The sequence below is a fragment of the Danaus plexippus genome, chromosome 8 (assembly GCF_018135715.1).
Source record: "Danaus plexippus chromosome 8, MEX_DaPlex, whole genome shotgun sequence".
Taxonomy (NCBI): Eukaryota; Metazoa; Arthropoda; class Insecta; order Lepidoptera; family Nymphalidae; genus Danaus; species Danaus plexippus.
In genome coordinates this window covers 2852975-2867332 of record NC_083542.1, presented here as the reverse complement: position 1 = coordinate 2867332, position 14358 = coordinate 2852975, and the positions used below count along the sequence as shown (strand labels likewise).

General features: G+C 28.0%; 1 protein-coding gene across 1 annotated transcript; it reads right to left on the bottom strand.

Annotated features, from left to right (window-relative positions):
- Positions 1 to 12746: 12746 nt before the first annotated feature.
- On the bottom strand, positions 12747 to 13348 carry LOC133318873 (protein PBDC1-like). The gene has a single exon (XM_061521272.1). The coding sequence runs from the start codon at positions 13246 to 13248 to the stop codon at positions 12760 to 12762; it is 489 nt and encodes a 162-aa protein (XP_061377256.1). The 5' UTR covers positions 13249 to 13348; the 3' UTR covers positions 12747 to 12759.
- Between the last annotated feature and the right edge of the window lie 1010 nt (positions 13349 to 14358).

The following is a 14358-nucleotide window of genomic DNA, read 5'->3' as shown; positions in this document are numbered from 1 at the left end:
GTTTTTGACAAGTAAATATATAAATAACATACATTTTTTATTTAATATTTTATTCGCTTCTTTTAAATTATGAACTTTAATAATATAGACTTCTAAGAAAGGCAGCGTTCATTTTCATTGCTTACATCATGTTATTATACATAAAGTAAAATAAAAAAATAGGAAAATTTTTATTTTTTTTTCAATGATACACGTCTTTATATTAAAATTTATTAAAAATTTTAAAATAAAACTAAATAGTGCTCACAGTTTTGTTCTAAAAATCGAAGGTTGGAAAGGAATCAAAAATAAATTAACACAAACATTAAAAATATTTTAACACATAAGTAAATAATTATTCTATTATTTCAATAAACCTGCTAAAGGATTCAAACCCAGGAAGTCTGCTCGCGGCTGAATAGCAATTTAATCAAGTGCACCTCGTGATTGAATTAAAAAGTAATTTATTTTAGTCGGCAGAAGCTCGGCATGCGCTGTTGAAAGAGAAACTAATTAAAAACATCGATTCTGTAATTAATATCCAGCAGCATTGATTATCCTTAAATCATTCAGTGAACCTTCGTTAATATTAAATGACAAGATAAATTAAAGAATTTTCTATTTAATTAAAAATATATCTATGTGAAATAAAAAGTTCTTAAAATATTGACATGAAATACTGAAAAAAATCAACAACAAAAAGTAAAAAATTGTTATTCACGTCGTTATTTCATATTTACCCTTTTTTATGGCGTCAGAGATACGTAAAGTGAGAATTTACAACACACGTAGTATGCATCAATATCACCTGACGTAAATGATGCAAAAAATCCTATTATACCACCCTCCACTTACAATCTGTAATGACTTGCGTCGATAGAATTTTATTTTAATTTATGGCCGTAGATAACGATTATTCGACATTTTCAGCATAGTCCTAACTACTACTATTGTTAATAGTGCATAGAAGTGTCACAGGAAATGTACATATGTTTTTTGTTACTGAAGCACTGGAATTATACAACGAGTAAAACATTTTTATCCAGCTACTATCCAGCTGCGTATAAAAAAGAGATTGAATTGATCGTTTGCACATTATAATTGTTTGCTCATTATGAAATACCTGCTTCAACTAGTTCAACGAGTTTCACTGTATGTGCTAAAAATATTTATGAATTTTCCTCTGTGTAAAGTATAATTAAAGATTTTGTATACAAAAGCAACTGCATTAACTTATTATATTTTATCAATGTTTGATTATGATCTGTCTGTCTGTTTGATTATATTTCGTTGTATAAACTGTCTGCTATTTAATTTGCGAATGTTATCAAGCAACAATACTATAATGAATATTAGTTAATAATTAAATATATTGATAATGCTCTTAATATCATACAATTCAAAATATCATATAAAATAGCAGTTAAAGATCAAAACGAACATTAGCCCGATGGTAAGCCACTCCAATTTTCCCGACGTACCATTCGCACAGATTTGAATCAACGCCAGACCAATATTCAGTGGACCGACAAATCAGCACTTCGATATTGCCTCCATTTGGGGACACGCCTCAATATATAGAAAATTAGATTTTTTATTACCCCAGACTACATATGAGGATCGTATTATGAAAACGGAAAATTCTGCATGTTCTTAAATATGTGTATACAACAAAGATTTAGATTTTTTTTATATCATTAGGGAATTTAAATTTAATAAAAAATATATGTTTATAAATTACTGATATGAATATATAGGGCCAAAATAAATTTGACCTTTAAATTTTAGGTTCCATGAATCTATGATATTAAAAAAAAAACTATAGAAAAATTCAAATATTGAACAGAATTCATTTATGCATATTTACAATAGTAAATCTGCTTGATATGGGTTTTGGTTCCAAAAACTGATATAAATACTAGTATTTGTTCTAGAACAATTCAACCTATACCAAAAAAAATTGTGCACAGCATTGTAGTAAGGAGCGTTATTTTAGGGTACTAAATAGATCTGATTAGTTTATACTTTTTAAAATACTTACTCTCAATGTCTTCACAAGAAATAATTTATATAATACTGTTTGTTCTTCCGGTACATCAAATTGTTTGTATTTTTTTGTTTTTAAGATGTATTCATATACAGATTTTTAGGATATCAACAATAGTACTACCTACACCTATGGACTTTTGGTAGATAATATAAGGAGTCTAAGTAGCCCACCAATATGACTAGTGAAAATTAAGATAAAACAAATATATGACAAATGAAAGTATTTTTTATTAAACAAAAAAAATACACATATCATGATTGTTTTCCCTAAAATATAGAAAGAATATTCTTTTTTGTAGTGTAATAAAAAAGCAAATTTATTACGGCATGTTTTTGAATAATTTACTCACCTTACGAAGTTTTTGTCAAAAAGTTAGGGTAAATGGAACAATAAGTTTTACTATCCTAAGACGAGGACGAAAATCTTAAAAATGGCTGTCGACATTAAACACTTTCATAGTGTCTGCAAAATAAGTTTTGTATTCCAAAATTATTATAATATATATAAGTAAAAAGAAATTATAAATTGTGAAGATCTATATTGTTCCTTTAAGAATAAACATTATTCATATTATAATATTCTTTCATATGCTGTACTGGTCTTCTTTACAAGTCAATATACTCTTCTCATTTGCCTATTTTGCTCCGTTCCTTATGCCTTGGATATTGGACAAGGTTCTGATACTTCCAGATCCTTAGTTACTTTTAAGACTAAAAGTGGGTAAGGAACGAACTGATTTCTACTTATTTTTAGACTAGGATAAAAGTCACTTAACAATAATAACAAGTGAAAAAAATACGGAATGAAATTAGTGGAATAGTTAGAGATTATGACATAATTGGTATATTCAATAAATTACTGTAAATCTTAAAGTGGTTGAATTTTCAAAGTTAAAACAACTACTCCTGTCGATTCCCGAAATACCACAAGTCTTACGGGAAAAAAAATTTTGAATTTGTACCGCCAGTGCCTCAAGCATTTTCTTGTTTAATTTAGCCTTTTGCAAATGAATTCAAAATTTAACGTCGTTCACGATATCCAATCGAAGAGTCCCTATTACTGGGTTTAAAAGAATTTTGCAGCTACATTAAATTGGATTTTTGTGGTAAACGCACAGATTTGCGTCTTCAAGGGGTTAAACTAAACAAACTTCAGTTTTATATCTACATTCAGAAAGCTGCTCCAAGATGATTTCGTTTTCAGATACAGATTTTATTCTCTCTTCCACTTGATCTTGGTAGCTATTTGCCTTGTTGGTGTACAAAATATCAGTGCATGGCAACGCATAGTGTTGTTTTGCAAGTTGTTGCTGATATGCAGGATAAGCAGTGTGGGGAATAGCAAACCTTGCGGTACACCACTGTTAATGGACATGGATTAAGTGCATAATCCCTCACTAACGATCTTTATGCTCCACCTAGAAGTACATATATATATAATTAAATTTAACAGCTTGGTTTATACAGAAAACACATCAGTCTTATTTAATATATTTTTATATTTAGAGCCTAAATGGTAAACAGACACTAATATTATTATTATAATGTAATAGTGTGCAATACACTGAAATCATTTCACTTACATTAAATTGTAAAAAAAATGGCCAAGGTACATCAAGGGCTTGTTACTGATTCATCAGTTGAATTTGAACAATTAATAAATTTTATAGCTGGGCCCATGACTTCGTCCCAACGGAATTGATATTTTTTTATTATTTATGTTAATAAAAAATTAAAACATTTCTTGAGTTGCAGTAGCCTTAGTCACTCCTTATTACATTTGTTACCTGCATTTGACATCTTACAATCACAATTTTTTTATTTTATATTACAGAAAGCCAGTCCAATTTTATTTATTCAAACTTCAACAAGAATTGATCAAAAAATGGAATACACTCTTGTAGAGTCTATTCTATTATGATGATTGTTAAGGATTTTTGAAAACGACTAGAGAGGTAAATTGCTAAGAGATGAAATAATTTTCACTTATTGATGGTCTGCATAATCCAAGGGAAATATAAGTAGCCAATTAAGGAATATTACGAATTAGTATGAAAGGCACTACTTTTATACAAGGCTAGTATGCATTTACTGATTATTGGGCGCTTGACTGATTAAATAGGTTAATGAAAACATATTCAAACAGTTACTTTAATATCTCTGACTAATATTTCGGATCCATTCTGTTATTGCTTACGAAGTTTTTAATCTTTTTCCAAAAAGTCTAACCACTTTTCTATAATGGAATTATTTTTTTTACCATTAAGTCACAGCAATCTAAATTTCAAGAACAATTTTTAAAATAATTTCTTTAAACATTTCTGATGAAATATACGTCTATTATTAATATATTATAATATAATATTTTACTGACTTACTTTACCTATTAGACTAACGTGCCAATAATAAAGATTAAAGTACATTTGTTATTGTTCTCTCTAGTAATTGCAGTATTTTTTTTTCATTCAACATCATACAAATATTTAGAAATAATAACAAGCATTTAGCGATCCAAATGTACTTCCTACAGAGATTTTTTATTGGCAGGTAAATTATACAAGTAATTTTTATAGTTTACCTTACCCTACAATATTTATTAATTATAATTATTAAGCATGTACGTATTGGAAACGTGAAAAAAAAATTAATATGCCTATAATAAATATTTATTACATTTCATGAATAAAAAATAAAAATATCAAGTATAGTTTTATTTTCATACATGTACAGATAACATTCGGATGTCAGTAGTTAGTATTTTTTAAACATTTTCATTCAAAGTTGCCCGACCCTATAAAGTTTACAAAAAACGAAAAGTAGGTACAGCATGATTTGTGAATATAAAAATTAGGCAGCTTAAAGAAAAACAAAACTTTTATCTTTACTGTCGAAGTTATGCGAACTTAATCAATTAGTATGGCGTTATAAGTTCATCCGTGCTTCATAGCTAATAGCTTTTTCTGTGTACTTGGGGGTTATATTGACAGTTTTGTACTGCTACCCAAATGTTAGGATGAAAAATATTCATTTTGTATTCAATAAGTTTAGCATAGCTGTTAGTTTTTTTCTGATTAATATTTTTTCTATGACACATGCTTTCTTTAATATATAATTGGAAGTTATATATACGGTAGTAATAAGTGAGACTGAGTAACTTTTGAGTAGGGAAAAATAATTTTTAAAAACGTTACATTATATATATATTTTTATTATAATTTAATTCTCTCTGAATTTTTCATTAATATGTAATACATGCCTATAGCATTAAGTAAATAGTAAGCCATCGGCGAAGGTAAATGAAAATCAATTTTTATTTAATGATCCCTCTAAATGACTATCGGAATACCGTTCAGTATTTTCATGGCCGATCTTTTTTGTACATTTTTTTTAATGGAAGATTTTTATGCTCCATCAGTCAAATAATCCCCGACTTTTATCGAATAACCATTCAATCAAACAGTGCCTTTTGATTGTATTAAAAAGTAATTTATTTCGTTTTGGTGTGAAATTCGACGCTTTTATGGTAATTACGGAACTAATTAAAATTGTTTATTTCGTCATCAATACGCATTATGTCGTTAACACTTTCCTTTTAATTACAACAATATAAACCTCTTTCTGGTTGAAACTTAATGATTTAATAATATAACAAATAATCACAACTTTGGTATGACGCTGTTCTGTCTTAAAGACATTTCGAAATAAGAAAAAGAGTAATAACCATATTATTAAAGCACTGAGGATGAAGGTAAATCAAAAAGTTGTTCTTTCAGAAAGAACTCATATTTGTTGTGGTACAAGAAAATTCGAAGAAAACATTATATCTCCGGGGTCAATCCAAGTAAAATATTCGGTCCAGACCAATGACAGAGAGATTCTAACACTTTTAAACTGATAGATAAGATACGAGTTTATTTATAAAGTTAATTCGTTGACGCATATACCAGAAATATTATAACATGGAGAATATCGATGCTTAATCCTTGATCGCAATGAAATATATAATATAATGTAATATTATATTACATAGTAAATAATTTTGGTTATTCCTTTTCTTGATGTATCTGCAATGAACATGTCGCCAACCACAAGTCGTGGTTTGTGTTTACAAAACATCCATTGGTTTAAGACTATTTTGTTATTTTAGAGGTAGAACCAAAATTTTATATAAATTCGATATTATTAATGAATATTAAATTATCATTTTTATATTTAATTTACTTTTTAACGTATATAGTTTATGTAATGACAAGTTAAACGTTGTTTGCAAATGCCTGCATCAATGAAAAGAGTAATCAAGTCCTTAAAACACTGTCACAAAAGACGTTTCCTAACAAACCGATGGAATTTACAGTAATAAAAATTAATAATAAGTTAAACAGTCACAATATTTTCCAAGATCATTTGAAAGTTTCTTTGAATTCCTTCATAAAAGGGAGAAGTTTATTAAAAAGCTCTGGCAATGGATTAACGCTGTCATTATATTATCGCAAATGCTCAGGGAAATGAAAATAAAAGTATTTTAAAGAATGCAGATAGAAGCTCGTTAGTGAAGATTTCTCAAAGCTATGACTAAATAATTGACACAGTACGGATTTAACTAGATTTTATGATTTCCATTTGCTCAATAATCGTTTATTTCTGTCTGATTGCAGCTATACCACTAGCCGAAGATATAACTGACAATATCTAATACTTTCCACTGCACCAGTTACCACTTACTTGCTTATAATTGACAATTATATATTTTTTTACGGAGACGAAGTTCTACAACAACTAAATTCTTCCGATTTTATCAGATCTTTATTTGTATCAAAACATGTTTCCTGTCTTATTTTTAAAACAACAACACGACAATAATTGACACAACTTCAAATTGTTTTCATTATCATACACACAATACATATTCCACCATTTTTATTGTTCGTTAAAAACTAACTCATTTAATGTTTTATTCATACTTTCGTTATGATGATTCAAGCTCATAAAGTAGTGTTATTAAAAAGAAACATTAAGAAACTGTCACTATATTTTTTATTTGAATTACTTTTGAAACAAATATATTTAAATTTCAAAATATTTAGGTTCTTTTATTTTAAAATGCGTTACTACTCAGTTGCAGATGAAAATTAAATCTCCGCAGTCTTAAAACCTTTCATGCAGTCAAGTAATGATCGAGAAAAAAGATCCTAATTATATATTAAAAAAATATATAGTATGGTACTTACTCAAATGTTTTTTTTTATATTACAATTTTTACTTTTCGTCATCTGTTCGCAACAGAGTAACAGTTTAATTAAGTGCTCCTCAGGATTGCATTACAAAGTAATTCATTTAACTTCTTGCGTTCTGGAAAAATAACCTTATATAAAATTACAAACTTTTTAATTAAAACCTTACTTCTATCCAATTATACTCATCATATGAAATTCCATAGTGCTGAAAATATTCTTTATTTCGAACTGGTATTTTGGAGAATTTATAACAAAGCATAACTAAAATCGTATTTGTATGATCAAATGTCAATTAAATTCATAGGTGTAGCTATTATCATCGGCAAAAAAATTCAGGGATATTTTAACTATAAATTATTCAAAAGCAAGATGGGTTCAAACAAAATATTTTTACTTATAGCAAACTTTACAAATCTCATGCATTCATATTCAAAGTCTTACATCTTCTTAATATTACATTTACAAATGCAAAAGTAGAGTTAAAACGAATTTGATACGTATAAAATATTTCCTAGGTAAAAGTCTTTGCTGCGACTTAAAAGTACATTGTTACCTACTTCCTTTGTTAAGCGAATGAAACTGCCATGCTTATTTTTCATTCAGATACGGCAGCGAGCAGTTACTATTAAAAGGTCCGACGTTTGCCCCTAGAGAGCTCTTTCATCGACCCGAGAGTGTGTGTGTGATATGAGTATTTAGAACACGGATTTAAATAGCGTGAAGAGAAAAAAATATATTTTACTTATAATCCTTTTGAATGCCATAGTCCATTAAGTATACATATGTGATAATTTATTCTCATGTGTTAAAAAGGTTGAAGATAGTAATTAAACGTAATAATCTCATTAAGAATTATCGAGAAACTATAAATTATATTTTATTATAAATTACAAGTTTTCTTAACGTCTTGATAAAATTTTATTAACTTGTTGTCGTCTTAAGTTCTTCTACATCTATGTTTTCGTCATACGTCCTCGAGCCGTGTCTCGCGACACCTGAGTAAAGATATCTTAGTATGTTTGTGCACTTTGCCAATTCAGGACAGATCTCGTATAGATATCTCCGTCTTTTAAACAGAGATTAAGTTTCCCTTTTCACTACTTTAAAAATACACAGTTTAAACAAAAATATCACAGGTTATACTTCTAAGTGAAGTATATAATCGAAATTTTGTTATTAATGTATAAAATGTGTTTTCTAATTTACATATTTATTCAAAATAAATTAATTAACAATAAATTAATTGCATTTTTTTTTTACTATATCATATATTTTCCTATTGAGTTAACAAAACTTTACATACTGAAGTTCTCAACTGTAGACCCTTTTTTGGCAAAAAATGACGTCTCCTATATTGGATTTGATAAGGGTGTGACAATTATCAGTTTAATCCTTTTGAAATGCTATGAAATGCTGTAAAAAAACTATGAACATAAAATCCCTTTTTATAAAACTGTTTAGTTTTTGATGCCTCTATTCTGGTAACTTCGTAATGTACCTAATTATATACCAAGATTACCAAGGTACCAAGACCAGTACCTGATTGACCATCTTATAAAACACGATCTTATCAACTGCTTACCAATAAATCTTGTAACTGATAATTCATATGTTTTTGAAATAAGAGGGAAACGTAAATAGCATAGTATCATATGTTTATAACTTATTTAATATGCTTTTGCTTTTGCTTCTAATTGAAGTCATAACAAACTAAAAAATAACAAATAAATATTTTAAAGTAAGCAGACATAATGCCATTACGACATAAAAAAATATTTTGGCTAATTCCTAGCTGCAACCGTTTTTTCCAGCTGACGATACTTTCGGTTTTTATGCTATGCTAAAATCTGTTAAAATTTCCTGAGATATAAATACAAATAAAGAGACATTATTGTAAAAGTAGTTTTAAAGCATGAATATAGTCATTTTTATTATTGTTATAAATATCTGTTTTATTGAAATTATTAATGACATTATTTATTTCTAATACTACATTAACATAAACGATTACAACTCATATTACGGTGAACCTATGATAACATAAGAATAATATCCAGTATAATAAATTTAACCCTCAAATATAATGAACTGTTTATTTGTAAAACGCGGATTAAAATATGAAATAAAGCCTTGACCAAAAATTTAAATCTTTAATACAAAAATTATTTTAAATTGAGCTTAGTAGTTGTTCCCAATTTATGGATGTAACCAATTTAAAATAACTTAAAAAGAAAAAAACGCATATTTTGTAAATTTATTTAGAGCAAATACAATCGCTTATCCCTGGTCACTAAACACAAACACTTGAAAAATTTAAACTGCGCTCTAATCCTTTTAGCTTATCTAGAGTTATATTTTAAAATAATATTGCACATTAATTATAGAACTGAAAATAATGAATTAATGGTTTTATTTGTACGTAACGACGTGATTTAGAAAACAATTAATATAATCCCAAGTAGGACGAAAAAATATGGGAAAGTATTTTTTTTTATATTTTATAAACTAGCCCGGTCACTGATACGTAGCTAAAAAAAATTCTTTGGTAATTAGAAATAATTAAGATATTTTAAATAATAAACAACCGTTACCAAAATACCCAAAGTTCTTTCAATATCGTAGATGAAAGGGAATTATTAAAGAAAGTTGGACAATGGATTATGTTGGATAATGTTCTCTTTACTTTTTCTCGGTGCAGCAAAATACAAAAGGACTTTAAAGTGCTTCGTAAAAAAGGGGTGTCAGAATTAAAAGGGGGAAGGGGGAGCACTAGAGCTTGTTACTGACAATTTTTCTCAAAGCTCCTCTGAGAGAATTGTAGGAAATTTAATAGTAACGAATTACATTTATAATTGAGATGGGAAAAATTTTACTTATAACGAGTTTATCTGCGTTACATAAAATGGTATATTTGAAGTGAAATATTTATATATAATGCAAATATATCTACATATATAACGGCATATAAGTATAATTCTTATGAAAAAAAACTTCAAAGAAATTTAGGTAGGTAAAGGTATTGAACACAAAACTACGAATAAATCGGGTTGGTAGCTATCAATAAATATTCTAGAACTAAAAGACAAAGGTCACAACTATCGTTATCATTGATATAATTTTTTTCCAACTAGAACTTTAAAGGATTATAAATAAAGATAAGAGAATATCACTTTAGTATTGTCACATTTCTTGGATATACCTTCTGATGTTATATGCTATACAATAATAGTCACCGTCAGATTCAATACCCGCCTTTTCAGGGGTTCCATTTACAAATATGGCTGCCTTTTGTAAAATCTGTTTTGACTCACCTACATTTCATTTATATGTGAAAGAGCCACACGCTATTTTTAAATTTTGCACAAAAATAGCGTGACTTTGGCACAGTCAAAAAATTTTTTATTACATACTGTTGCAAAAGTAAATCGAAGGTATTTTCATTATTTTAAATCTTGCAGTATTGTATAGTGAAATATTGCAACTTAGTTCATTGTACAAAAAAAAAAAGACTGGACTTGTTAGAAATTAAAACATCTACAATTCACAACTAATATGATTTTTTTTTTCTGTAAACCACAAAAAAATATTACGAAATTGTATCTATTCACTATAATTCGATTATTCACATATTTCAAGACACTAACAGAGACATTGTTAACGATACAGAAATAGAAGTAAACTTACAATTTTTTTTATCTTCAAAAGGTAAATGTAAGTATATGTAAATGTTCTTTTCTCTTGAAATGCATCCTACAATCAAACATTCCCTAAGACATGGTAGTGCGATCAGATCTCTTTCGAATTCTGAAACCTTAATTGTCTTTTCAAAACCACTTTTACTGATCTAGGTTACATTTCTAATTTAAGCATACAAAAGAGACTTAAATCTTAATAAAATTCTTTTAATTTCAAATGCAACAATATCATTTTCGGGTCACGTTAATATTATTTATGCATATGCATATTATACCAAAGCTTTTAGAAAAAAAAATTAGAATTGCGTTATTTAGTTTAACCTTCGTAATTCCTCCTTGTGACTTTTGAACAAAAATATATAAATTTCAATATAATTTATTTTCTTTTTAACTTAGAAAGAGAATGAAGTACTCGTGATACTATTTTTAAATGACCCTTTTCAGTCTCTTTACGACGAGGTCATCCGCGGACACAACCACCGCTAGATTAATGTAAAGCATGCATCAATGTCAGCGTCGCAAATGATGCAAAAAAATAATGATAAATACCACTCTTACACGCCATAATGACTACGGTTTTCAGTTTAATTTGAATTCCAGCTTTCCTTGCTGAAAGATATACATTTTTGGGCATGTTTTTATTTATGATGTAAAGTAAGAATATACATATTGTCGGAATAACTCAACGGTCAATCAAATTTTGAATTGTTACTTAATGTTATAGGAACATAATAAATGAGATACTTTAGGCAAATGTACAATATATTATAATAGGAGTATATATTAGTACACAATTTAATCAACATTTTTAGTTTGTGTTATTCCTAAATCAACGTCACACTAACATTCAAATAATTTAAAAACCAGCACTTATAAATTACATTTACTAATAAAATTATAGAGGCTCTTTTAATTTTGTTTACTAGGAGAAGAAATTAAACAGAATACTCATTTTTGTTACTCTTCGACTAAACTGAACGTAAAAGTTATATTTCTTATCACGAACACGCTTGTCTTAGAATGTTTAATTTTAGAAAATATCATATATTACTTACTTTCCTGTGTCCTCTGAGGAACCACTGATTTCAGTTTATTGTTTTGCACTTATATTCTCAGATATTAATTAATAAACTTTATAACTCTTTATAGGTGAAAATTTTAAGATTTATAGTAAGAAAATGTAATTAGGTTGCAATATTGACAAAGTTTAAATATTCATAATTTATATTTATTTGAATTCTCCTTAACTTGTACGTGAAGACTGCTTCTAGCAAAAAAATCTTTCTCTTTAACATAATAAATAATTTATATTGGTGTGATAAATATTTGAACGGAAAACATAATGAAAATTCTATTCAAATAAATACAAGTTATTAGTAATGAACATCATATTGAGTTGGTAAAAAAAAAAAATATATCAAAATGTATGAGAAATTGAGCACCTCATTCATTTATAGCACATTTGATTAAACATATTTTAACATATATATTGGCTTAATCTACTAACAAATGACAGGTTTTATATTTCACTAAATAACAATATTTTTTTGTGTCATACTGAATAATCATTCAGATATACATAAGAACAAGTGATACAATGAAATTTATGTTATAAATGATGTAGTAGACCCGCAACTTATATGAAAAAATGAGGAATGTAGCAAATTATTACATTGACATCCACCAGTTTTATTGTCCTAAAGCTGCCTTTAATTTTATGGGTACAAATTATGTTTCTGATTAGTTAATTTAAGCTTATATTGATTCTATTTCACAGTAGATAGTTCGAACAGGAAGCCAATTTATGCAGCGACTTCACTTTTATTGTAAATTTCCATGTGGGCCTTGGATGCACATTTGTAATGCTTTTTCACTTCATTATTCATACCTTCTCTATTTCTGGCAATTTCTATAGCATAAAACTGTACACGAGGCACTAAAATGGTATTCTGTTCCGAATAATCACCTTTAGTGTCAGCACGCATTAAAGTACCGAAACTGTAGTCCTCTACAATTGTTTTAAACTTTTCACAAAATAGACGCCACCTTGCTTTATTAACATTATTCTTGATCTCGTTTTCCTTTATGTAGGAGACACCAAGGTCAGGAAAATCTTGTCTAAAATGGGTATATATCAGATCATCATGCGGAGTCAATCTAAGCCATCTTGTGTCCACAGAACAGAGCACATTGAAATAAATATCACTATGTTCCATAGCTCTAGCAGCCCACAGATGTTCGAGGGTTTCATCGTTACCGAACTCCTCAGCAGGTCTTGTTAGTACGTCCATTATTGAAAGAAGTGAAAGGTATAATCCACGATTAAAAAGTAAGGATGGCTCTAATTGCGTCTTTGACTAATTATTTAAGAGTTAAAATAAATTAATATACACTCTTAAATATTGCATACAACTTAAGTATAACCTATTTTAGTTTGACATAGTATCTATCATGTATCATTATGTTTTAAAATATTATTTTTTAAACTACTTTCAAAACGCATATTGGTACGCAGCTTTAAAACCTACTCAAAATGGACCAAATTTCTTTAACATACAAATTTTCATAACTGGCAGCTTATTCAACAGTAATTACGAGTTTTTTGAGAAACTTTTCGCAATATTTAGGGACGACAGCAAGCTCACTCATAACTTTGGAAAACTTCTTAAAAATGAGTTTCTTCCTCATTTAACTTTTTACAGGTTCTCCTTGCTACTCAAAATGACTTTAATACAATTTCATCAAATTTCTTTTCAGCAATTTTGTTATTTACATCAGATTTCCCATTTACTTCTTAAAGTTCGTCTTTACAAGTGTCATAAGTATCAAAATGGGACAATTAGATTCCTTATATTTGTAAATACTAACACGACTCTGTCATCATATTCTGTTTCTTACGTGTCTTAGTCTTTACATCATGTATTGTTTTATACTAATATTCAGACTAAGGAGAAATCTGTTTAATATCCGCCCTGAGATGAGAACAGATTTTTATACCATCTTGTTTTATTACTAGATTTAAGTAACGATGCACTTTAAGAAAAAATTTTTTCGTCATATAAGTTTACTAAGATCTGTGACAAAAATTAATCTTTATCCACAGGTTGTAACATTGGTTGGCTGTTATAAGAGCTGTTAATGCCCTATATCTTTTTAAGATATCCTTTGTCAATCTAACGCTATTTAATTAAACATACCCTGTCTCTATATATGACCAATAAAAATTTAAAATTTATTAATAAATTCAAATAATATAAACACTAACAAATAAAAAGCAACATTAGTTATAAGGCACTTGTCTGAATTCAAGATCTCAGAGAGTAACAAATGGAAACATTAATAATTTCATGTCATACTGAACACCGAAATATTTAAACTGAGCCTCGTTACATTCTAAATTG

Coding starts and splice junctions, on each gene's coding strand:
- LOC133318873 (XM_061521272.1), bottom strand. CDS start 13,248: ATGGACGTACTAACAAGACCTGCTGAGGAGTTCGGTAACGATGAAACC.